Source organism: Pristiophorus japonicus, chromosome 13 (assembly GCF_044704955.1).
Source record: "Pristiophorus japonicus isolate sPriJap1 chromosome 13, sPriJap1.hap1, whole genome shotgun sequence".
Lineage (NCBI taxonomy): Eukaryota > Metazoa > Chordata > Chondrichthyes > Pristiophoridae > Pristiophorus > Pristiophorus japonicus.
In genome coordinates, this window is record NC_091989.1 from 20,388,478 (window position 1) to 20,412,057 (window position 23,580).

Here is a 23,580-nt window from a genome sequence, read left to right on the forward strand (position 1 = left end):
TTTTTAAAAAAAAACGGTTCCAACGGTTGTAACGGTCACGCTGGCGGCGCGCGACCAGTGGAATCACGTGACCAACCGTTTCTCCTCTCTCCAAATACCAAACCGAGCGGCTTCCTCCCCTTCCACGCTTGCACACTGTCCCTCCTCCACCGTGGCACGCCTCCAGTCATTCAATGTAAAACGGGCCAAAAACAATCATTTCTTAAAAAGTCGTGGCTGCGATTGGATTGGACTGGATCAGATTCAACTCAACTCTCAAACTGTTGGGTTTCAGGTACAGGTAGGTTGGGGATGGAGCTTTTCTGGCTACTCGTAAAAGTTTGACAAATGGTAACTATTCGTTTCTTATTTTTACTTTATGATGATGAGTTACTTTAACCATGTGTGTTATTGCTGGTTTCTTCATCCAGTTAAGCTAACATTAACAGAATTGTCTTAAAATGCCCCCTTAACAAACCCCTGGGATTAACTTTCCTTTATAAAATATAATTAAAATTCTACTTATAACATGTCTAAATTCCTATTTGTACTAAATATTTTTTGTTATGCCATCGCTGAGACAATGGGGGACTTGCACTGACTTGTAAAATCCCTGTTATATGCATTCCAACCTTTAATTTAAGAGTGACTATTGACAAGTGATTATTGATACTGGAGCTCGGGATTGGGGTTTGTGGTTAGGGTTTAGTGGTTAGGATTTAGAGTTAGAAACCGTTATTGACAACACAATTGCCACCAGATATGTCCTTTAATTTAAATTCTAGTTGCTCTATCTGCATGCTTTTTCCAGCTTGTTCACCTGCTTTTCAGTTTGATGTTGAATAATTTCTTTCAATATTTTTGACATAGAATGCTATGAAATGCACGTTGTTATAGAGCAATATCTAATACTAAAGCATCGAAATTGTTTTAAAATGCGAGCAGTCATTTCACCTCTTTTTTCTTGTGACAAAATAATCTCTTAATTTGTTTTTTTATTAAAAGAGCTCTGGCTACAGAGATATTTGACAATTGTAACTGCATAATTATGGAGCGCTACATTCAAGTTTGTGTTTGGATAGAAAGACCGAATCTTCAGTTGCTAAGTAAAATATGTTTGATCCAAATATATGCCCTCAGTTGCCACCATAACTTTACACTAAGCAAAAATTGTTATTCACTCTTAGTAAGAAAGAAAGGAAGACTTGGATTTATATAGCACCTTACACGACCACTGGACGTCTCAAAGTACTTTACAGCCAATAAAGTACTTGGAGTGTAGTCACTTTTGTAATGTGGGAAATGCGGCAGTCAATTTGCATACAAGCAAGCTCCCAAAGTCAGCAATGTGATAATGACCAGAAAATCTGTTTTTTTGTTATGTTGATTGAGGGATATATATTGGCCAGGACACTGGGATAACTCTGCTGCTCTTCTTCGAAATAGGATTGTTTACGTCCACTTGAGAGAACAGATGTCTCAGTTTAACGTCTCATTCGAAAGACGGCACCTCCGACAGTACAGTGCTCCTTCAGCACTGCACTGGAGTGTCAGCCTAGATTTGTTTGTGCTCAAGTCCCTGGAGTAGGACTTGAACCCACAACCTTCTGACTCCGAGGCAGGAATGCGACCCACTGAGCCACAGCTATCATGTATAAAATTGATTTAAGCATCAAAAAGGAAAAATCGTAGCTTTTTTTCAAAGTAGTTCAGACTTATAATACAATTAGGTAAAAGCTGTAATTTTTGATAAACAACGGCGGATATGTATTTGATAAGGATGAAAGTTATCTTGCACCAGATTAATATGTGCCATCTGCAGTCAACAGAACAACGCACAAATGAAATTAAACAACTTGCAATTCCACACATATACATAGATGACTGGAACTGTGCTGAGACACAAGGGAGCAGAATATGTTGGAGTGGGACATTTAAATGGCATGCCCTGTTAGGAAACTTGTTTCTGCACCCTTAAGCTCAACATTTTTTGCCCTGGATGTTTCTGGAAGTGCGAGCTGACAATGGCACAAGTGCAACATGGCCCCTGGGACCTTGGTGAATAACAGGACCAACAATGTATCTCCTCAGCCAATGAGATTTAAGGATTGAGAAAGAAACAGAGGAATGACAGACAAGGAGGGTGAATTCAATATCAAATCAGGTACAGAAAGAGAAATAAAGGAGGGGAAAGAAAGATTGGATTAAAAGAGAGAGAGAAAAAGAGACAGAAGGTAAGGGGAAAAAAATTAAAATTCGAAATTTTTTGTCCAACAACAATTCACTACCTGAAGGAATGAAACTCCACACTTTAAATTGTTTATTTTCTGGGCCAGTGAGGTTGATTGGCCAGTCATTAACAATTAAAAGGTTGCTTGCGCTATTAATTACTAGACTTAACTTTCTGTGGCGAGTTTAATGGTCAATTAATGTCAAATGTAGCAAAAAAAAACTCAAGGGTTACAATGGTATAGTGGTAATGTCACTGAACTAGTAATCCAGAGGCTCGCATCAATAATCCAGAGAACCCGAGTTCAAATCCCGCGATGGCCGTTTGGATTCAGGTTTTTATTTGTAGTGGGGAAAATGCTTGAAGCTATCATTAAGGAAGAAATAGCGGGACATCTCGATAGGAATAGTGCAATCAAGCAGACGCAACATGGATTCATGAAGGGGCAATCATGTTTAACTAATTTACTGGAATTCTTTGAGGATATAACGAGCATGGTGGATAGAGGTGTACCGATGGATGTGGTGTATTTAGATTTCCAAAAGGCATTCGATAAGGTGCCACACAAAAGGTTACTGCAGAAGATAAAGGTACGCGGAGTCAGAGGAAATGTATTAGCATGGATAGGGAATTGGCTGGTGAACAGAAAGCAGAGATTCGGGATAAATGGGTCCTTTTCGGGTTGGAAATCGGTGGTTAGTGGTGTGCCACAGGGATCGGTGCTGGGACCACAACTGTTTACAATATACATAGATGACCTGGAAGAGGGGACAGAGTGTAGTGTAACAAAATTTGCAGATGACACAAAGGTTAGTGGGAAAGCGGGTTGCGTAGAGGACACAGAGAGGCTGCAAAGAGATTTAAATAGATTAAGCGAATGGGCTAAGGTTTGGCAGATGGAATACAATGCCGGAAAATGTGAGGTTATCCACCTTGGGGGAAAAAAAACAGTAAAAGGGAATATTATTTGAATGGGGAGAAATTACAATATGCTGCAGTGCAGAGGGACCTGGGGGTCCTTGTGCATGAAACTCTTCATGAAACTCTTTCCCAAAAAGTTAGTTTGCAGGTGCAGCAGGTAATCAGGAAGGCGAATGGAATGTTGCCCTTCATTGCGAGAGGGATGGAGTACAAAAGCAGGGAGGTCCTGCTGCAACTGTACAGGGTATTGGTGAGGCCGCACCTGGAGTACTGCGTGCAGTTTTGGTCACCTTACTTAAGGAAGGATATACTAGCTTTGGAGGGGGTGCAGAGACGATTCACGAGGCTGATTCCAGAGATGAGGGGGTTACCTTATGATGATAGATTGAGTAGACTGGGTCTTTACTCGTTGGAGTTCAGAAGGATGAGGGGTGATCTTATAGAAATATTTAAAATAATGAAAGGGATAGACAAGATAGAGGCAGAGAGGTTGTTTCCACTGGCTGGGGAGACTAGAACTAGGGGGCACAGCCTCAAAATACGGGGGAGCCAATTTAAAACCGAGTTGAGAAGGAATTTCTTCTCCCAGAGGGTTGTGAATCTGTGGAATTCTCTGCCCAAGGAAGCAGTTGAGGCTAGCTCATTGGGCCCAAGTTTCCACATGATTTGCGCCTGATTTTTAGGAGCAACTGGTGGAGAACGGACTATCTTAGAAATCGCGATTCTCCACATTTTTTTTCTGCAGTTCTAGTCAGGTAGAACAGTTCTACTTTGGAACAGAATTTTTTTTTCAAAAGGGGGCGTGTCCGACCACTGACGCCTGATTTGAAAGTTTCCACAGTGAAAACGTACTCCAAACTAAAGTAGAATGGAGCAAGTGAAGATTTTTGTAGAACTGAAAAAACTTGTTCTACACATTAAAAAATCAGGCGCAGGTTACAAATTAGGCGTCCAGAATGAGGTGGGGGGGGGGAAGGGAAGTCATTAAATTCTATAATAAATCCTTATTTATACTTATACAAATATTATACAAATAAATCCAACCTGAATAAACATTTATAAGCAAAGAAAAGATTAAATAAACCATCTTCCTACCTGTGTGAAAGTGCTTCAGGCAGGCCTTTCGGGACCAAAGGCTGAACGGGCCGGCCCGAGACTTCGGGCAGGGCCCATCCCCAGCACCAGATTTACAGGTAGGTGGCGTTGGGTTGGGTCGGTTCGGTTCGGGTCGGGTCGGGTCGGGGGGGGGGGGGGGGTGGGGGGGAGAGAGAGAGAGAGAGGGAGAGAAAGGGGGAGAGAGAGAGAGAGGGAGAGGGGGGAGAGAGAGAGGGAGAGGGGAGGGGAGGGGGGGAGGGAGTCAGGTCGGATCCAGTCCGGGAGCGGGAGTCGGGTCGGGTCCAGTGGTGGGGGGGGGGGGGGGTCGGGTCGGGGGGCAGGAGCGCGGGTCAGGTTGGGTCCAGTCGGGGGAGCGGGAACAGGAGCGCGGGTCGGGTCGAGGCGGGGAGCGGGAACAGGAGCGCGGGTCGGGTCCAGTCGGGGGAGCGGGAACAGGAGCGCGGTTCGGGTCGCGTCGAGGCGGGGAGCGGGAACAGGAGCGCGGGTCGGGTCGGGTAAGTCGGGGGGGGGGGGGCGGGGGCGCGGGTGTCGGGTCTGGTCCGGAGGCGGGGGGTGGGGGGAGCGGGTGTCGGGTCTGGTCTGGTCCGGAGGCAGGGGGGGGGGCGGGGAGCGAGTGTCGGGTCTGGTCGGTGGGGGGGGAGCAGGAGCTGGCCGTGGGAGGAGCCTTATTCACGCAGCCCCAGTGAGGCCATTCAGCCAGGGCTAGGGGCTGCGTGCTTCGGGCCCCTCCCACACAGTTCGGCGCCTGGAGCAACTGCACTTGCGTGCCCACTGTAGCGCGCATGTGCAGAGGTCCCGGCACTGTTTTCAGCGCAGGGACCTGGCTCCGCCCCCCACAGCTCGTGCTGGCTGCGCCGAGGGCCAGAGGACCTGCAGGTAGGTGGAGAATACCGAGGATTTTTTTAGGCGCACTTTGTGGCGCGAAAAACGGGCGTCCAGGTCGGGACTGCGCCGTTCTAGGCGCGTGTGGAAACCTGGGCCCATTGAATGTATTCAAATCACAGATAGATAGATTTTTAACCAATAAGGGAATTAAGGGTTATGGGGAGCGGGCGGGTAAGTGGAGCTGAGTCCACGGCCAGATCAGCCATGATCTTGTTGAATGGCGGAGCAGGCTCGAGGGGCTAGATGGCCTACTCTTGTTCCTAATTCTTATGTTCTCATGTTCATGAAAAGCATGGAGAGGTGAAGGGCGGGATGCTATTTACGCAAAGCTATTGGCATTAATCTGGCAGCAATCAGTGGCAATTCGCAATTCACAGGATTTCTCTTCCTCGCCACAAATTGCTGGTCGATTTACACATTAATATCATCATCATAGGCAGTCCCTCAGAGTCGAGGATGACTTGCTTCCACATTAAAAATAAGTTCTCAGATGACTGTTAAGTCTAATGCGGGTGCTACAGTCTCTGTCGCAGGTTGGACAAACGGTGGTTGAAAGTACGTTGATTGAAGTGCCAGTTTTTTGAAGTGCTTGGGTTGTCATGCGCTCCTTCCGCCATATGCGCTTGGTCTCTTCTTGCTCCCGGTGAAGAAACTTGAAATGTTTGACACCCTCACGGATATTCTCTTCCATTTTGAGCGATCTTGCGCCAGTAATTCCCAGGTGTCGGTAGGGATGTTGAATTTCTTCAAGGAGGCCTTGAGGGTGTCCTTGAAGCATTTCCTCTGCCCACCTGGGGTCGTTTTCCCTGTCGGAGCTCTGAGTAGAGTGCTTGCTTTGGGAGTCTTGCATCGGGCATACGGCCCATCCATCGGAGCTGATCGAGCGTTGTCAATGCTTCGATGCTAAGGATGTTGGCCTGCGCGAGAACACTGACGTTGGTGCGCCTATCCTGCCAATGGATTTGCAGGATCTTCCTGAGGCAGCGTTGATGGTACTTCTCCAGTGCTTTGATGTGCCTGCTGTATATAGTCCATGTCTCAGGAGCATATTTGAGGGCAGGTATCACCACTGCTCTGTAGACCATGAGCTTTGTGCCAGTTTTAAGGTACTGGTCTTCAAACACTCTATTCCTTTGGCGACCAACGGCTGCGCTGGCACATTGAAGGCAGTGTTGGACCCTGTCATCGATGTCTGCCCTTGTTGACAGTAGGCTCCCGAGGTATGGAAAATGGTCCACGTTGTCCAAGGCCTCATCATGGATTTTGATAATCGGGGGTGGGGCGGGGGGCGAGGGCAGTGCTGTGTGGCGGGGACAGGTTGATAGAGCACCTTTGTTTTACGGATGTTTAGTGTAAGACCCATTAATAATGGCCATGTCGTTCACACACTGTTATTTTTTCAGCAGATTCTGTGCCATTATTTGTAATGTAAATACACTAGACCATTGCCCATGGGATTACACGGGCAAGCGTAGCCTTCAGGTGAAGCAATGTTAGAGGCTGAGGATAATTGGACCAGTGGCACACACACACATAACCTTTATAAAGTCACATACATTCTGTCCCTATTCTTACATAATTCATTATAAATTCCTGTGCCCACATTTATAATGGAAACTGTCTGTGTAAATGTAAACGTGCTGTGATTACATCGTTCTGTCAATGATGGTGCTGCAGTGCCTTCAGTGGGGGAGGGGATATTACAGCATGGCAATTTTACATAGTCTGTTTCCATTCTCAGTGTGGCAGAAGAATTTATAATGGGAAAATTTGGCAGGCGTGTGCACAAAATAAGACTTTTAATGGCCTGGATATTGCAGTCAGAGGTGAATGAATGGCGCTACCGTTCATTGCACTTAAACTTGCCCACAGACTTTCTATGGGCTTTTGAGCTCAAATGAAAATCTAGATATTTGAGATAGGAATGAGAAATTTTGAGGCAACCCCATAACAAAATACTTATTAACTGCTTTATATTTATTATAAAGCTTCACTTGGAGCAACTATAAAGTAGCTAAATTCTATTTGTTTCAATATTCCATTTTTATTTGTAATTATCATATAGTTTCTTTTTCACTTTACAATTTTTAAATCAATAATTTTCCACTTAACTGACATCTGTTATCTTTATTAACTTTTGATACCCTTGCATGTCTCTACAAAATTCTTTAAATAAGCTACAAGCATTAACGCCCACATATCCGCATAGGGTTCATGTAATTTGGAAAAAGAAAGTAAAAATAGACTTGCATTTATACAATGCTTCATTGCATCGGTCATAAATATCACAAAACATTTCACATATAATCAACTACTTTGAAGTGCACGGAATATTATATAGGCAAATGCAGCAGCCATTTTGTGCACGGCAAAATTTCGCAATTAGATGGCTGACCAATTAATTTTAATTTGCTGTTGTTGATTGATGGAGGAATGTTGTCCAGGACGCCAGATTTGAGTTTTTGTGAAGAAAAATAAGATAAACTGACAACACACTAATGAGTGCAAATGAAATAAACTTCGAGAATAAAGCCCAAGCCCAAGTGTATTATTCTTCCCCTCCCCCCGCACCCCCCTCCATCTCCTTCCAGTTTGATTCCCTTCTCCTCCAGGCACTGATTTATTCTTGGGTTTAATTTTATGGATGCATTCCTGTACCTTACCTAAGTGTCCATGTTTCAAGTGTAAACCTGGAGACTGCGTATGCTTTTCACTCATGGTAGGCATAACAGCCAAGCCCAATCTAACATCCACACACATGCACTTACAGCAGCAATCAATGGATAGCAATCAGGAACAATAAACCTGTTTGATTTTGGCTCTCCCTAGTTTTGAGATCTTGATATCAACAGTTGCACTTGGCTGAGATCAGCTAGCTCAGCACAGAACCTGGGATCCTCCACGTCTGTATGGCAAACTACCACACTGGGCATATGTGATAGATGTGAAAAATGTGATTGAGAAAAAGTAACACAATATATTTCTAAGAGATTGTAGCTTTCTGTTTGTGTACTACATAATTACATTGGAAGTGATATTTGGGATTTATTATACTCACTGATCTGGACATTATCACAGCTTTCAATTTGCTCTCCTTTTCCGGCGATTTTCTGCTCTGGTCGCTCCCCTCTCGGAAACTCGACTATTTGCTAATTAGGTTTAAGGGAATTACAACTATTTTGTAGAAAACAATCAAGTGCCCCCTGATTAAAGGGGGGGGTCACATTCCAAAACCTTTTCAGGTGCCCCCTGTTTTTTTTTCCTGAGGGCACCAAAACACAAATTATACAAGTGTCCCCTGGCTAAAAGGGGGGGGGGGGGGGGCACTAAAACCAACAAACTTAAACAAATTAAACATTTGATGTGATTCAAATTAAATTTTGGTTGCCAGGGATGATGATGCACTCCAGTCCCTCTGGCGCCCACCTCTCACAGAAGGCTGTGAGCGTACCAGTGAACATCTCCAGGAACACCCTGGCTCGGATGTAACCACAGAAGAGAGGCAGGCAGTCATTCCTTGGGACACGATCCCAGCTGTTATGCCAGTGCCCTCCCTTTGTGGGGTCAGCAGGAGGGCACTTAATTTGAAAAAGGCAGATAGTTGCCAGCATCACTATAGGCACATCTCAAGCACCTGTCTGTTCCATGTGCCCGGAAAATCTCCACCTAACCTCAACAGAAACCGACAGCCTTTTTCTGGAGGGGGCTCATTTGATCTCCAGAGAGGTTATCAGCGGGATTTGCACTTACGATAAGTTTACTGACGTTAAGAGGGAGGGAGTTTTGCTGCAGCTGCTTAAAGCCAGAAGTATTTGTTACTGAGGAAAATACAGAGAACCAAAAGACATCTGAAATGGCAGAAAGAGGAGCATCATTAAGGGCGTCTGCTGTAGTCAAAACCTCTCGATTTTCAGATGCTTCCATGGAGGTTCTGTTGGGAAATAAGGGCAAGAAGAGACTAGATCTTCGGAACCCAAGAGAAGCCACAGAAGAGGGTGGTGGAGGCAGTATGGAAGGAAGTGGTTCAGGCAGCAGCTACCACCTCAAGCCACCCCATGAAAGGCAGCACTATGTTGGATATGGGTTAATAACCTTTCGAGGTTAGACAAGGTAAGTGAAATCACAAGTACCTATGCACATCTTGAAAGAATGCTAGAAGCATGACTTGCATACATTCCTATCATGCCCTCACAGTGTAAACAAAGAAATGGATGTAACGTCTCATTCACAAAGAACTTCACAATTTACACACCATTCGCTTATGTCTCAGTTTAATGCCTGAGACCAAGGATGGTGGTGATAGACTAAAATAGAAGAGATAGCTTCATGCTTGCACCTAAAAGCATTCTAACCATGCAGTGGCTGCAGACTCCTGAGTAACATTAAATGCATCAATCTTTCTAGCTCTACATTTCCTTGGAAAGGAAAAGGTTGCCCACAATCAGCAACAAAGAAGGATCATGTTGGGAGTGTCTACCACTATACCATCTAGTGCACTCAAAGATAAGTTCTTCAGCTCTCAGTAGAAGTACCAGGGAGGTGGTGAGCGATTGGAGGAGAGCTGCCAGGAACATGTTAGTAATGGATAGGATTGTGTACAGTCGCCAGATGTTCACCTAAACTGTAAGGGCTCCTATCATTAATCTGTTGCTAATCCAAAGTTACATATGGGAATCCATCCTCCTAAGTGTATTCCCTTTCTTACCTTCATAGATGATGCTCAGCCTGAAGATGACGGGTCTCGAGCAGCCTGGTACATTCAGTTCAACCACTCATCCTCGGCCTCACCCATTCTGAAAGATATAATTTAATGAGTCAGAAGGAGTATCACTGGGTGAAGCACTTTGCACAAGTGATCAGGAGAAGCTGGGCGGGAAAGAGAAGGAAGCAGCAATGCCATGCTGGAGGGTGGACAGACAGCTGCCCTCGTTTGACGAGCGTAGGGACCTTGATCTCAAAGGCTTGATTTTTAAGAGAAAAATGATGGTGGATAAGTTAGAGAAGTCCTTCACCTGCCTCTCCAACACTATTCCGGAGGTATCTTAGGCAGTGCAGAACACCATGGAGATATCTGCAACAACAAGGAGGAGTTTATAAGTACAGTAGTGGTTTCCAAATCGCAGCTGTTGACTGCTTCATTAGGTGCCTTAACAGCCATTTCACAGGAATTCCAGGATTAATTTGGACTATTTCATCCATACTCATGCTGACCATTAGAACCACTGAGCCCATGCCTTGCACCAGTGGGCTGCAAAGAGTGGTAACAGACGTCTCCGTTTCTCATAATAGTGTCGGTGATGTACATGCTTCTAGTTCCCTTCTAATGTCAACACAAGGGATCTTCAGGTCTGGACCCAACAACTATTGCAAGTGCAAGAGAGATGCAACCAGAAGCGGGTTCTTCAAGGCCATCAGCATTACTGAAATGAGTGTCGCCTTGGTCCTCAAAGGCTCCATTAGAAATATCCCAACCAGCCACCCCACAACACTCGGGGTGCACCATGTAAGAGGAAGAGGCTAGTTTTGTGTGTAAGAAGAGTTATAGGCACAAGGAGTAGATATGGTGAGAGGAAATCTATGTAATTCTAAGTAAAAATAGACATAGGACTTAATGTAAATCTGCAAATTATTTGCATTTGGTATGCTTGTGCAGTTTTTTTGTGGAAGCTTCCAATTCTCTCACTCTATGCTAAAAATTGGAATGGTCCTTTCCCAATCTAAAATTAAATGCCAGTTTGAATGATGGTTAGTGGCCAATTGCAAAGAGTCATCAACGGAAGAAGGGTTCATAGAGATCTACAGCATCATGTTTGCTAGAAACAGTTGATGTCTCCCTGCTGGCAACAGATTGTCCTGTGTATGTCTCACTGCTAGTACCAGATTGCCCTATGTTACCTCCTTGGTAACATCTTCATGCTCTGGGGATGGATGGCCTTCAAATTCTTCCTTCTCATCATCCGCAGTCATGTTACTAGCCACTGCCCAGTTGAAAAATCCAAGTATTCCTTGGGCTGTAGATCCTCTGGCATGGCTATCTACGGATGGAATTGTTCTGATATCAGACACTGCTGACTTCCATGTCCTTGTCCCTCAAAACCGAGGAACAGGGGAATTCCTAGAAGGAAATGCATAACTTTCCAAAAAATTGATAAATGTTTAATTACTCACTAGAATCTTGCAAGCAACTTTAATGCCTAAAATAAAATCGACTACTGTACCGCTCTTAAGGCCACCACCTTTATAGTGCTGGGGACCGAAATTCAGCCCTGCCTGAAAGCTGGCACACCTACCTTTTTTAAAGTTTTTTTTACCAAAGTCTTGGAAGAGGTCCCCTCTTTCGCGAAATTCAGCTCTTTGTCCTTTTTTTTCCAATCGGCTAGGAAGTCAGTCATAAAGGGGGCAGAAGTGCGGCAGTAAGTGCTGGTGAGGGACAGAAGTGGAGGCGGGATGGATTCTCCGCCGCTGTCACTCAGCATCGAAGCGGTGGTGATGTCATTGCGCATCTGCATTACCACGTATCTCGCCTCCGTTAAAGGGGAGAGAATCGGCCATCAGTCACAATCACACACTGGACCACCAGGGAGGGCTTCGGCTGCCTGTTTGCGGCCCGGCTGAACCCGGGGGCGCAATAGTCCGGCCGACATGGAAGTCAGCCAGCAAAAAAAATAAAATGGCGGCCACGGCATTGGGCCCTCGACTTTAATGGCCGCCGCGCAGCCAATGTGCATCAACAGAAAAAGCTGTCAGATACCGCTCGGTAGCAATAAGATTTTGCTCGCTAAATTTCACGGGAGCTGGGAGGTCCCGGCAGTCGCGTACTGATGACGCACGCACGGCCGGTTGGTAGCGGCGGGGCAGAAGTGGGGACTGCCAGAAACACCCCCGTGCTGAATTTAGCTTGAGGCAGCTATTCAACCAGAAATCGGCGGCCACATGGCCTCTGCAAACGGACCTTATTGGGGATCTGAATTTCAGCCTCCAATGTTTTCTTTGAGTGGGAATGGGCCGGTAACAAAATAAAATATCTAGGAGAACAAGGCCATACCTACCCATTGACATTTACAGGTGGCGAGGCTCAAGGCAGCCAGCTGCAGGCTCTGTCCGATGGAACAAACAAAAATTCTGATTTGCACTTTTTGGGGTGGTGTTTAGGCAGAAGACCGTGTCCTTACATACCGCCTCTGTACATCCTGAAATCAGGTGGTTTTCAGAAGGAAAATTTAGGCCATGCAGTTTTCAGAATTTTCCATTGTGGATCAGTAGGTTTCTCTGATTTGAATTAGAAGGCTGTTTCTATTGTATATGTAGGCACCTTGTTAATGGCTCCACGAGGCAGGGGTATAGTACTCAAACTGTGAAGACTGTAGTCCTTTATTGCAGCTCCGAGAGTGATGACATTAAGAGATGAGCTCCCTTTCATACTAGGTTACCTGCAGTGTGCAGGTGACCCTTAGGTCTCCAGCAGCAGCACCCTCTGGTGTAGAGGTAAGGTGTGTACAGGGTGAAAGTACATTCAGTGTTACAGTACATATAACATTACATCATAACATTATAGACATGCGTTCATAACAGTTTCCCCTCATTGTGAAGATTTGAGATTCATTGAATTTTCCAAAAGAATTCAAGACAAACTGGAAATTAAATTTTCATTTATTTGAGGCAAGTTTCATATTTAAAGTATTAATAACTGATCATTTTCTGTTATGAATTGCTCGATTTTTACCTTCCATATAGTTAGTTGTAATTAACAGCACCTATAATTTCTTTTGTTGACATTTAAAAACATCTTCTTCTGAAAAAGACAACAAACCATTTTCTGCTTAAAGGTAAAGTTTGGAAACTGCCTACACAATAACATTTTGTTGAGCATCTTAGGAGGTAATTTTGTTTGGTTATCAACATTTGTAGGCTGTATAAGTTGTCAAACACACTAATACTGCACCAAGTGCTTTAAGGCAAGACCTGGCTGGCAATGAGAAAGCAATGGTGGGGTGCCTGCTGACCAGAAAGGGGCCTCAGACAGATGGGTAAGGAACCTGATGGTCTAAATGGGGTCAAGAAAGAAAAAACTTGCATTTACATAGCATCTTTCCAAAACTCTGCATGTCCTAAAGCGCAGCCCCATTATATTGGGTCCCTTCTACCTCCAGGGTGCCAAACCCTGCCCCCTTCCCTCAATACTGCGAGACCAACCTCTGAAGTTTTCTTAGTGCATCCCCCCACCAGGACTTGCAATACAGTTGCAGCTTCCAGCACCTGGGATCCCACCTCTGTGTTCACTAACCTCAAGACCCCGCCCCCCCCCCCCCCCAGGTCCTGGGACCACTCCCAATACTCCCCAACTCAGGGACACTCTTCCAGTGATCTGGGGAACTGCCCGATGCTTTCAGAACCCCTTTATGCCGTGATTCTCGACCTTGCCTAGTTCTCCTAGATCCTAGGTTTGCCCTCAAAGGTTGAGAAACACTGCAGAGAGGGGTTCTAAAATCATCAAGCAGCTCCTCAGATGACAGAGAGAGAGAATTCATGTGAGCAATACTGCAGACGATCTGCGAGTATGAATAAGTTTAAATAGGTAAATTAACATTACTTTCTGACATCTGGGTTAGCATCATCTGGTACGTCATCAAGTAAGGAGATTTTAGAAAGAGGTCTTTTTTCCTTAACATATTTTCAGATAACAACACATTGTGTAGGAATATTGAAGTGGCTGATGTAATGGTTGCTGAGTCTGCATATGTTTCAAAAATCATCAACAGGAGCTAGTGTATTGATCTTTTTAGAAAATGCTAATGCATCTATTATAATTGGAGAGGTAGCTGAGGGTTTTGTTAGCACTAGAGAGAACAAAAATGACAGAAAATGGATCCGAAGATACTATTGACAAGCCTAAGTAGTGTGAGGTGTTTCTTGAGATAGCAATAGTCAACTGCTGGTTAGCATCATGGTCTTCTGAAGTGGAAAAAAATCAGGTCTGTGGCCAAAATTCCCCACATAGTTCGCAATATTAACCATGGCTCCTTTTGGGAAGTGGCAAGTAAAGGCAAAACTCATCCCCATAAGGAGCGAGGGAAAATTTGAAAATTAGTCATTCCAGCAGTGTTTGGACTTCCCAGTGGCCAGATAAAAAGAATCATTGATACATCCTCCAGTCTGTCAACAAGGCATTTGAAAACAACAGGACAAAATTAGTCAAAACTTCAGAAGTGTGAGAAGAATCAGTGCTCAGTGTTGCTTTTTGCTAAGTGTAAAAGATATTGAGCAGAAGTCTCCTAGAAAAGGTCAATGGTTTTTGTTTTCAAGATATTCTTAAAGATGGATCACCTTCATAGAATTTTTTTTAAGGTGAGAAAAGAATTGTACCTTTTTGATAATTCATGCATAAGCAATGTAACAAAGTGCTTTCTTTACTACGTGTTTTGGTACAATTTATACCATTGCATTATGCTTCTAAATAACCTTGATAAAGATCTTTTATCACAAAAATTAATGGCAGTTTTTTTTAGCCTCATTGTACTCTTAACTATGTTTAAAACATAAGAATGCAAGAGTGACAAAACGCCATTTAGCCCATCTCGCTCAGAATGTTATTCATCTCCTTTTTGAGTACATGCATTTTACAAATCTTTCGTGCTCCTGTAGCAAGCCCATGTCTCTACTATCTGCAGAACCATGTTGCTCTTTGAATTCACTCCACTACTTGTATAGCTTCTCACAGCTACAGTGACCACAGCTGATCACAATACCATATCCTGTTTTTAAAAAAAAGTTCAGATAAGATGGATGAATATCTGGTTAAGGAAAGATTAAAAATAATAAGTATTTGCTTCATGAGTTCTTTGCTTAATAACAATGTGTTGCTATGAATTCTTTAGAACTAGTTGGTTTATTAGCAGAGGCTGAACAAGCACACTACACATTACTAGTTCATCCACTAGACTCACAACTGTATGCCTTATTGTGGATGACCTCGACCCAACTGACAGGGGTTTTATTGAGTCTTGTGAACATCACGTGACTTGCTAAGCCACTCTCAATGCAACAGCTCTACAAACCTGTGAGCATCCTCATAGGTGCATATATTAAAATAAGGATAAATATAGAGATGGCCAAATGTTGTATGTAACATGATAGCACCTGAGTTACTGCAACCAGTGAAATGTCATACAAAGGGCAACATCCAGTCTAGGATGTATAAACAGTTTGTAATATAGCTTGATTTGCCTTGTGGATGGTGTGGAGCAGGCAAAAACTATGTGGAATCTTCAAGATGTGAAATGGGTTGAATAGAGTTCATGACCGCATTGTGGAAGCACCTTAACCATATGGACTGCAGCAGTACAAGAAGGAGGCCTACCACTAGCTTCTCAAGAATTGTACATGGTCAATGAAATGAATGGGCATATTGAGTCAAAAGGCCATTTCTTGTTTCATGTTCTTTTTTCCATATATTTCCCCTTTTTCTCCTGAGGGCAGTCACTCGTGTTGTGGGATGCTTTCACTGGCACTAGTAGCCATCCAATACTTTGTTCTTCATGTATAATCCAAGCAGCGATTATTACCAGGTTATTCTGTCATGGATGCATTATACCTGTAGTAGAATCTGATCTTTTCCTCAACCAATACCCAAATGAGTGGGCAAAAGTTTGGCAGATGAAGTATAATGTTGGAAAGTGTGAGGTCATGCACTTTGGCAGAAAAAAATCAAAGAGCAAGTTATTATTTAAATGGAGAAAGATTGCAAAGTGCTGCAGTAAAGCAGGACCTGGGGGTACTTGTGCATGAAACACAAAAGGATAGTATGCAGGTACAGAGAGTGATCAGAAAGACCAATGGTATCTTGGCCTTTATTGCAAAGGGGATGGAGTATAAAAGCAGGGAAGTCTTGCTACAGCTATTCAGGATATTGGTGAGGCCACACCTGGAATACTGCGTGCAGTTTTGGTTTCCATATTTACGAAAGGATATACTTGCTTTGGAGGCAATTCAGAGAAGGTTCACTAGGTTGATTCCGGAGATGAGGGGTTGACTTATGAGGAAAGGTTGAGTAGGTTGGGCCTCTGCTCATTGGAATTCAGAAGAATGGGAGGTGATCTTATCGAAACGTATAAGATTATGAGGGGGCTTGACAAGGTGGATGCAGAGAGGATGTTTCCACTGATGGGGGAGACTAGAACTAGAGAGCATGATCTTAGAATAAGGGGCCGTCCATTTAAAACAGAAATTAGGAGAAATTTCTTCTCTCAGAAGGTTGTAAATCTGTGGAATTCGCTGCCTCAGAGAGCTGTGGAAGCTGGGATATTGAATAAATGTAAGACATTTCTTAAACAATAAGGGGATAAGGAGTTATGGGGAGCGGGCGGGGAAGTGGCGCTAAGTCCATGATCAGATCAGCCATGATCTTATTGAATGGCGGAGCAGGCTCGAAGGGCCATATGGCCTACTCCTGTTCCTATTTCTTATGTTCTTATATATGCACTCAGAACAAAAGGGATAATTGCATAATGTGGGACCCCAGGTGACCTTTAACCGTATATAGCCAGAGGACAATAAGCGTTGTTTCTTTTGCAACTAAATCTGCCTCTTTTATACGGCACACAGATTCGACAACAGGAAAACTGCACAGGCAGTAAAATTGTGAACTTGACTTTGCCAATTTACCCAAGACCTTTCCTGATTGATTTGCAATAGGGAAAACACATTAACGTTATGTTCAGGTGGGCTGAGAAGATTAACCATGATCACGAAGGTGGTGTTCCCAGGTCATATTGCATTTCCGCGTGTGCCATTGCCTGCGATGTTCCCAAATGAAAATGCGTGATCCTCGACTGCAGAATTTGTGGTAGTGGGGGAGTGCGTTCGCGATCTCCCCTGATTTTTGAATTTTAATTTGATTTTACGTTTTAAAGTTAATTTGTTTTAATTGCCGGTGCTTTTAGTGTCCCCTTCCCTTTTATAGGGGGCACTGGGGAAAAATTGTGATTTTAGTGCCCAAAAAAAAACAAAAAAAAAAGAAAAAACACAAAAAAAAAACAAAAAAGGGGGGGAAAAAAAGGGCCTTGTAAATGTCTGGAGTGTCACCCAGGTCGGGTGGCACCGTTTAATGTTTTATGTTTTGCAGGTGAACTCCAAAAAGAGTTTCCATAGCCAGATCTAAAATGACAGACCCAACAATAGGTGCTGCCAGTGGGAGTTACTTAACTATATTGCCAATCCTTAGTGGAAAATGGGCATAAGTGGCCCTTTTATGCAATGTGCTTGTACCTATTAAGAACTGTGTTGACACTGCTGAAACCTCCTTTCACATCCATTACAGTATGGAAACTTTCATTCCATTAGATTGGGCTGAATTAAAGCAAGTCACAGAAGTACTAACCCAGTACTCCACAAAAGCCCGGGATAGTTAAATTTGCATTTTAATTTAAACTGAAGCCGTTGAAGATATCCACCGGTCTAATTAGATTGTTTGAATCTATGATGGAGTTTGACCATTACAAGGAGCAGAAACTTGATAGCTTTAATAACACTAAAATTTAGCACTGCAGTGAGCATGGTATCTTGCAACATTAGATATCAGACATCATGACCTTTCAGCAGCAACATGCACAGGATGCACCAAAGGCCAGAGCTCCTCTGTACACAGTCTGCATGAACTGACAGAGTTGGAGAAACATGCTGACCTGATGACAATTATTATCTGCCTGGAGGGGATTGTTGGCAGCTGTTTGATATCTCATGATGAGGTCAGGGGCAAGCTGCTACTGCTGGCTGGAATTTTTTGAAAACTGTCAATATAGAAAGGCTTATTGATTAGGGAATCTCATTACACAGTGGGGGAAAATAGAATGATTGCTCATGATAAACCAGATGAGCATTTTTTATATGCTAATGGCCACCCTCCAGTTAATTCCGAAGAAAATACATTTAAAAAGGCACAGGACTCCAGGCTTCATATTTTTGTCAGTCAGCAAGGTATGACCCAAGATTATCAGGTTATAAAATCCTGCTAAATATTTCAACACCTGATGAATTCCATGCACACCGTCATTTCCTATAAAAGCTTTGCATCAGGTAAATCATAGGCCCTCGAAGCAAGGATGACTTGCTTCCACGCCAAAAAGGGATGAGTTCACAGGTGTTTCAATGAAGGACCTAATATTCCAGATCCCGAACTACATCGTGAAGGGTGGAAGATGCCTGCGCTTGGATTTTTTTTAAGGTGTGGTGGCTTTAACCATGTAGGTCAAATGACAAGAATGAATTTATGTTAGCACATTATATATCAAAGGATCACGGTTATGTATTTAGTATTAATTGTATTGAGACCTGACCCAGACTTTCTATTTTTCCCCTCAGCATAATTATGGGAGTTTATCAAATATTTTTTCTTAATACTGAAGTTTTTATACAATATGTTTATATTAAAAAATGAAATTATGTTTATTCAATGTTTCTAATATTGACATTTACATGAGTGTTTTCAATTGGGTACTAGTCTGAAATAATAGCTAAAGTGCACCCCACCCCAATGCTCTCAGATCCCAACACCCCTCTGCTCCACTCATACTTCACCATCGCCTTCTATTGGTCGCAGATCCCTCAATCACCCTTTCAACATTAAGAAACTCTTTGGTCTTCTTAGTCATGTGACACACCAGCTACCTACCTACAACTTTGGACTCTTCATTGTCTTCTACACTGTTTTTTAAAAAAAAGATATAAAACTGAATGCAAACACAATAATCAAGGTCATAGATTTATGTGATTTCTATGGAAATATGGTTATGATCACATCATTTGAACCTGAAAATGCTACTTACAATGTCATAATATTTAAATAAATGAAATTGTATTTTTAATATAATCACCATAAATTAATGGTCTGATAATAAATATTACAATCTATAACATGAAACAGCATATCTTATGACTCAGTGTAAGCAATACCACAGAAGATCCACTAAAAGTCTTGCATCTAGTGCGCATCTGCCATACTTCAGAGGTCACACTATCAAGTGCACACTTCAAAGTGTCAAAAATATTAAAAGAGAAATGGTTTCTTCTGACCTGGAGCTGGAAATTTGAAACACCTACCAATCACCAAACTTTTCTTACAAAGAGCAATTCATCTCTAATTGGCTGCTGGGAATTCACAAGCACCTACCAAACTGAAACTTCCTTCACAGACAATAGTCAACATCTTCTATACTTCAAGATTTACAGAAATTAGACTTTGTGGGTTTAAGGGCACATACCACTTAAACGGAGCTCCATCTTATCAGAATAATATATTATATGGTATAATATTCCTATCATTATAATATAACATATCATCTGACTTACCATATTGGGAATGGTAGCGTAGTGGTTATGTTACTGGACTAGTAATCCAGAGATGTGAGTTCAAATCCCACTACGGCATCTGGGAAGTTTAAATTCAGTTAATTGAATATAAAATTGAAATTAAAAAGCTAGTATCAGTAATGGTAACTATGAAACTACAGGATTGTCAGGAAAAACCCAACTGGTTCACTGATGCCCTTTAGGGAAGGAAATCTGCCATCCTTACCTGGTCTGGCCTATATGTGATTCCAGACTTGACTCTTAACTGCCCTCTGAAATGACCTAGCAAGCCATTCAGTTGTATCAAGCTGCTACAATAAAATCAGCACTGTGGGAATACCTTCACCACAAGGACTGCAGTGGTTAAAGAAGGTGGCTTATTTCCACCTCCTCAAGGGCAATTAGGGATGGGCAATAAATGCCAGCCATATCCCATGAATAAATAAAAAAATTTATATATATCACAGGAGATGCACTTCTTTATAGATATATAGGCACAGCATTTCAGTCATGTTTACCATTTACACAGTTTCTTCAGGTGTTTCACTGGATTCCCTAAGAAATTACATTAGGAAATTCAGGGTCTTTATACATACTAATGGACCTTCTGGGACATTACACAAGGGAAGTCCAGACCAAGTGAAGTCTTGAGGTGAAGAAAGGTTACTAGAGGGCAGAGGAATAATTGAACCAGGGTCTGCAGACATAATTCAGTCCACAAAGTTATATATTCTGTCCTTGTATTTATATTTCCATTATAAATTACTATGTTCATGTTTATAATGGAAACTATTTATGCACATTTGTCACGCTGAAATTACACCTTCCTGATGTTTGTGGCACCACAGCATCTCCAGTGTAACAAGTGTTAAGAGGCAGTGGAAATAGGAATTTATAATGGAAAGTTAAAATGAAGTGTGCATGGACAGAAGATTTTTTTTAATTATATAGATACATGTATATATGTTTTCAGATGCTTCACTCACACTAAAGGTATAACATGTTGTCACATGCAAATTTCTGTGCCACACTTAAAGAAAATCTATGAAAAAAGAGATAGAAAACAGCAATTTCTTGTTGGTTTCAAATAATCTTCCATAGCATTGGAGACTACCCTCTAATTCACGCCAGGATCTGCCTAAGAGCTGTTAGCATCTAATTGAACTCTGGGTGTATCAATACAGCAATCAGACATTGTAACTCTTAAAGAGAGACATCAGTTATACATAGAGACACCTTAACAGCAGAATTATACATTGTGCATTACATGGGATAATGCTCCTGTTATTTTTTTTAAAAGTGTATCATATGGCTTGGCATGAGCAACGCCATGGGAAATCCAAAAGTCTTTCTTTAAAAATATAAATAAGCGTGAGGAAAAAGCATTCAATGCACCAAGCACAGACCATGCATAATCCACTTTATCATGGAATTTGCACATCCTGTTTAACTGCCTCTCCCAAAGTACCTTTCTAACCTTACACCTCATCATCATAGGTGGTCTCTTGAAACGAGGATGACTTGCTTTCACGCCGAAAAAGGATGAGTTCACAGGTGTTTCAATGATATTCCAGGTCCCGAACTACATCTTGAAGGATGGAAAATGCCTGTGCGTGGGTTTTTTTAATGTCTGGTGGCCATTGCAACAGAGCTAGGCTTTGGTCCAGCGGCAAGGATTAACCAAGACGACTGGAGACCAGCTCTGCTGCACGAACCAAAAGCGCCTTACACCTACAACATGCATGGTTGACACTTTGCCTTCATTGCATCCCCATAGTCCTGACAGCTGAAGAATCATCAAATTTTACACATTTCATTATCACGGTCTACACTTAATGTTATATCTCCTAACAGTCACCCTGCTCTTTTTTAAAACTATCAAATCATACAGCATTAACTGCTTTACTACATCTGTGGCTTTGTGGGAAAATATTCTTAATGTAGTCATCTGTATTTTTCTTATCTCCTATATTTTCTGTCCATTTATATTTCTTTAATTCTGCATCTAATCATTTATTAAACAATTCAAACAATTATATATTTCAGAATTGAACTTTTGTATCTTTGCCAGTTATTCAGTTTATTTCAATTTTTACACTATCTTTTTAATAAGCAGATGAATTATGAACAGGGGTGTGGCTAAGTGTTTAGCTGAATATGCAATGAAAGATATAGAATTTTAATTTTTGCTTCTAATTCTTGTTCAAAGTGTTGATACTGAGCGTTAAAATATATATGTTAAAAAATAGTGTTAAGTCTTATATAACTAGCACTTTCAGTAACTGTTGTGTTTCTCTGTCATTTTTAACTAGTCAAATGTATTAATATTATCATAGAATTCCACAGCGTAGAAGAAAGGAGGCCATTTACCCCCTTAGTCCCATTCCCCTGCTCTTTCCCCATATCCTTTCAATGTTTTCTTTTTCAATATTTCCTTTTAAAAGTTATTATAGGATCTCTCTGCATCCTCTCTGTGAATATATGGCCTTGATATATTTGCTCAAGTAAGGCACTCAGTCTTTTTTTCTAGACTTGATGGCACTTTAATACTCCATTCCCGATTAGATTACTACTGTGTGATCCCTCCCATGATTCTCTATTTAGCACTTTAACTTTAAAGGCCTTCTGATGGTGAAACATATATTTTTGTTTTTGAAGTTAACAGTAAGTTTTTCAAGTTGGACATACATACCAAAATCAAATGGTAAATGTTCTGCAACCTATCCACAGTCCCATGTAAGTGGATGTTCCCAAAGTTGCTGATAAATTGTTTTCAAAGTTTAATCAGCATTCCCATCAGTCTATATATTTAAATAATATTTCATACCTTTTTACTTAACCATTAGAAAAATAGCTGTTGTTCCGAAGTTGCTACTGATCTGAATTACTTGCTTTGTGTTTTTGAAACAGGATAAAATGATGTCTATCACCAAACTTGTGCTGCTGTTAACTGTATGTTGCACTGCAAGAACCGGCTTTGGCTCCAGATTGTACAAAATAAACAAAAGCTATTCTTGCAACAACGAGTTGCTTTCTGAAGCAATGAAGGATGAACCTCCAGAAAACTCCCCACTCAAGGACAGAGGCTTTATCTACCTACCAACTGACAGATCTTCGTTTGCTGAAGAAAAAGAGAAAAGGACATTGCCGTTTGCTCGATATAAATATCTCACCCGAACACAATTAAAAAGGAAAATGTACCAGAATACTGCAAGGAGCAATCGTCGAACCAAATTCACCCTGTCCCTAGATGTGCCCACGAACATTCTCAATATTCTTTTAAACATTGCAAAAGCTAAAAGCATGAGGGCAAAGGCGGCAGCAAATGCACGCCTGATGGCACAAATTGGTCGAAGAAAGTAGATTTGTAATTATTTAAGTTTTAAGATAATTCCATTTCAGCATGAAACTGCAGCTGCATGCTTATAGCTAAAATCTGTTAGCACTAAAAAAAAAATCATTTGACGGGTGACATGAAATGTTGGGTTCATTCAGTAAAACAACAGAAAATGGGAAATTAAAGGGTTTGTTGAGTACAGGGATATTGATAATATTTGGACCTAGCAAGTACTTGTTAAAGGACATACACTTTTACTATGAAACTAACCCTTTGATAAAGTTTTATTGTGGGAGGTAGGTCATGAAATCAGGAGCATTCCAGAAGAGCAGTTTAATCTTATAGAAGCAGCAAGTCTTATTTTATTATTTCTTAAATGATTGTATAGCTGAAAACACGTTCATTGTGCAGTGACGAGTTAGAGAATGCCAAAACCATAAAATTCTAGACTGTCACATCCAGTGAATGGCTTAGCAACTTTGCGACATGCAATGAGCTCACTTGCAGAACTGGTAACAGGAAGACTACTTCTGCATATTTTCTGTTCATTCAGATTTCTATTAGTCCTGGGTTTTTTTTAAATGCAATCTTGTAGGAATATAAGAATTGCTAGACAGAAAAAGATTAAGATCCACCTAGTTTGATTTCTACCATCCTGCTAGTCACATGATACAACGATAATTACGTTTTTGACTAATCAATCTATCAATTAGTCTACAACAAACCCCATAATGACATGAGGAAACCCCCAGTGGTGGAGATCTTTGGG

The 23,580-nt window shown here is 41.9% G+C and overlaps 1 protein-coding gene across 1 annotated transcript; it reads left to right on the forward strand.

Moving 5' to 3' along the window:
• The first annotated feature begins 251 nt into the window (after positions 1-251).
• On the forward strand, positions 252-22,885 carry ucn3l (urocortin 3, like). Its single transcript, XM_070896581.1, has 2 exons — positions 252-280; positions 22,385-22,885. The coding sequence occupies exon 2, from the start codon at positions 22,391-22,393 to the stop codon at positions 22,835-22,837; it is 447 nt and encodes a 148-aa protein (XP_070752682.1). The 5' UTR covers positions 252-280; positions 22,385-22,390; the 3' UTR covers positions 22,838-22,885.
• The last annotated feature ends 695 nt before the right edge of the window (positions 22,886-23,580 follow it).

What these genes read in the sequence shown, in the direction of transcription:
- ucn3l (XM_070896581.1), top strand. Translation starts at nt 22,391, where the DNA reads ATGATGTCTATCACCAAACTTGTGCTGCTGTTAACTGTATGTTGCACT.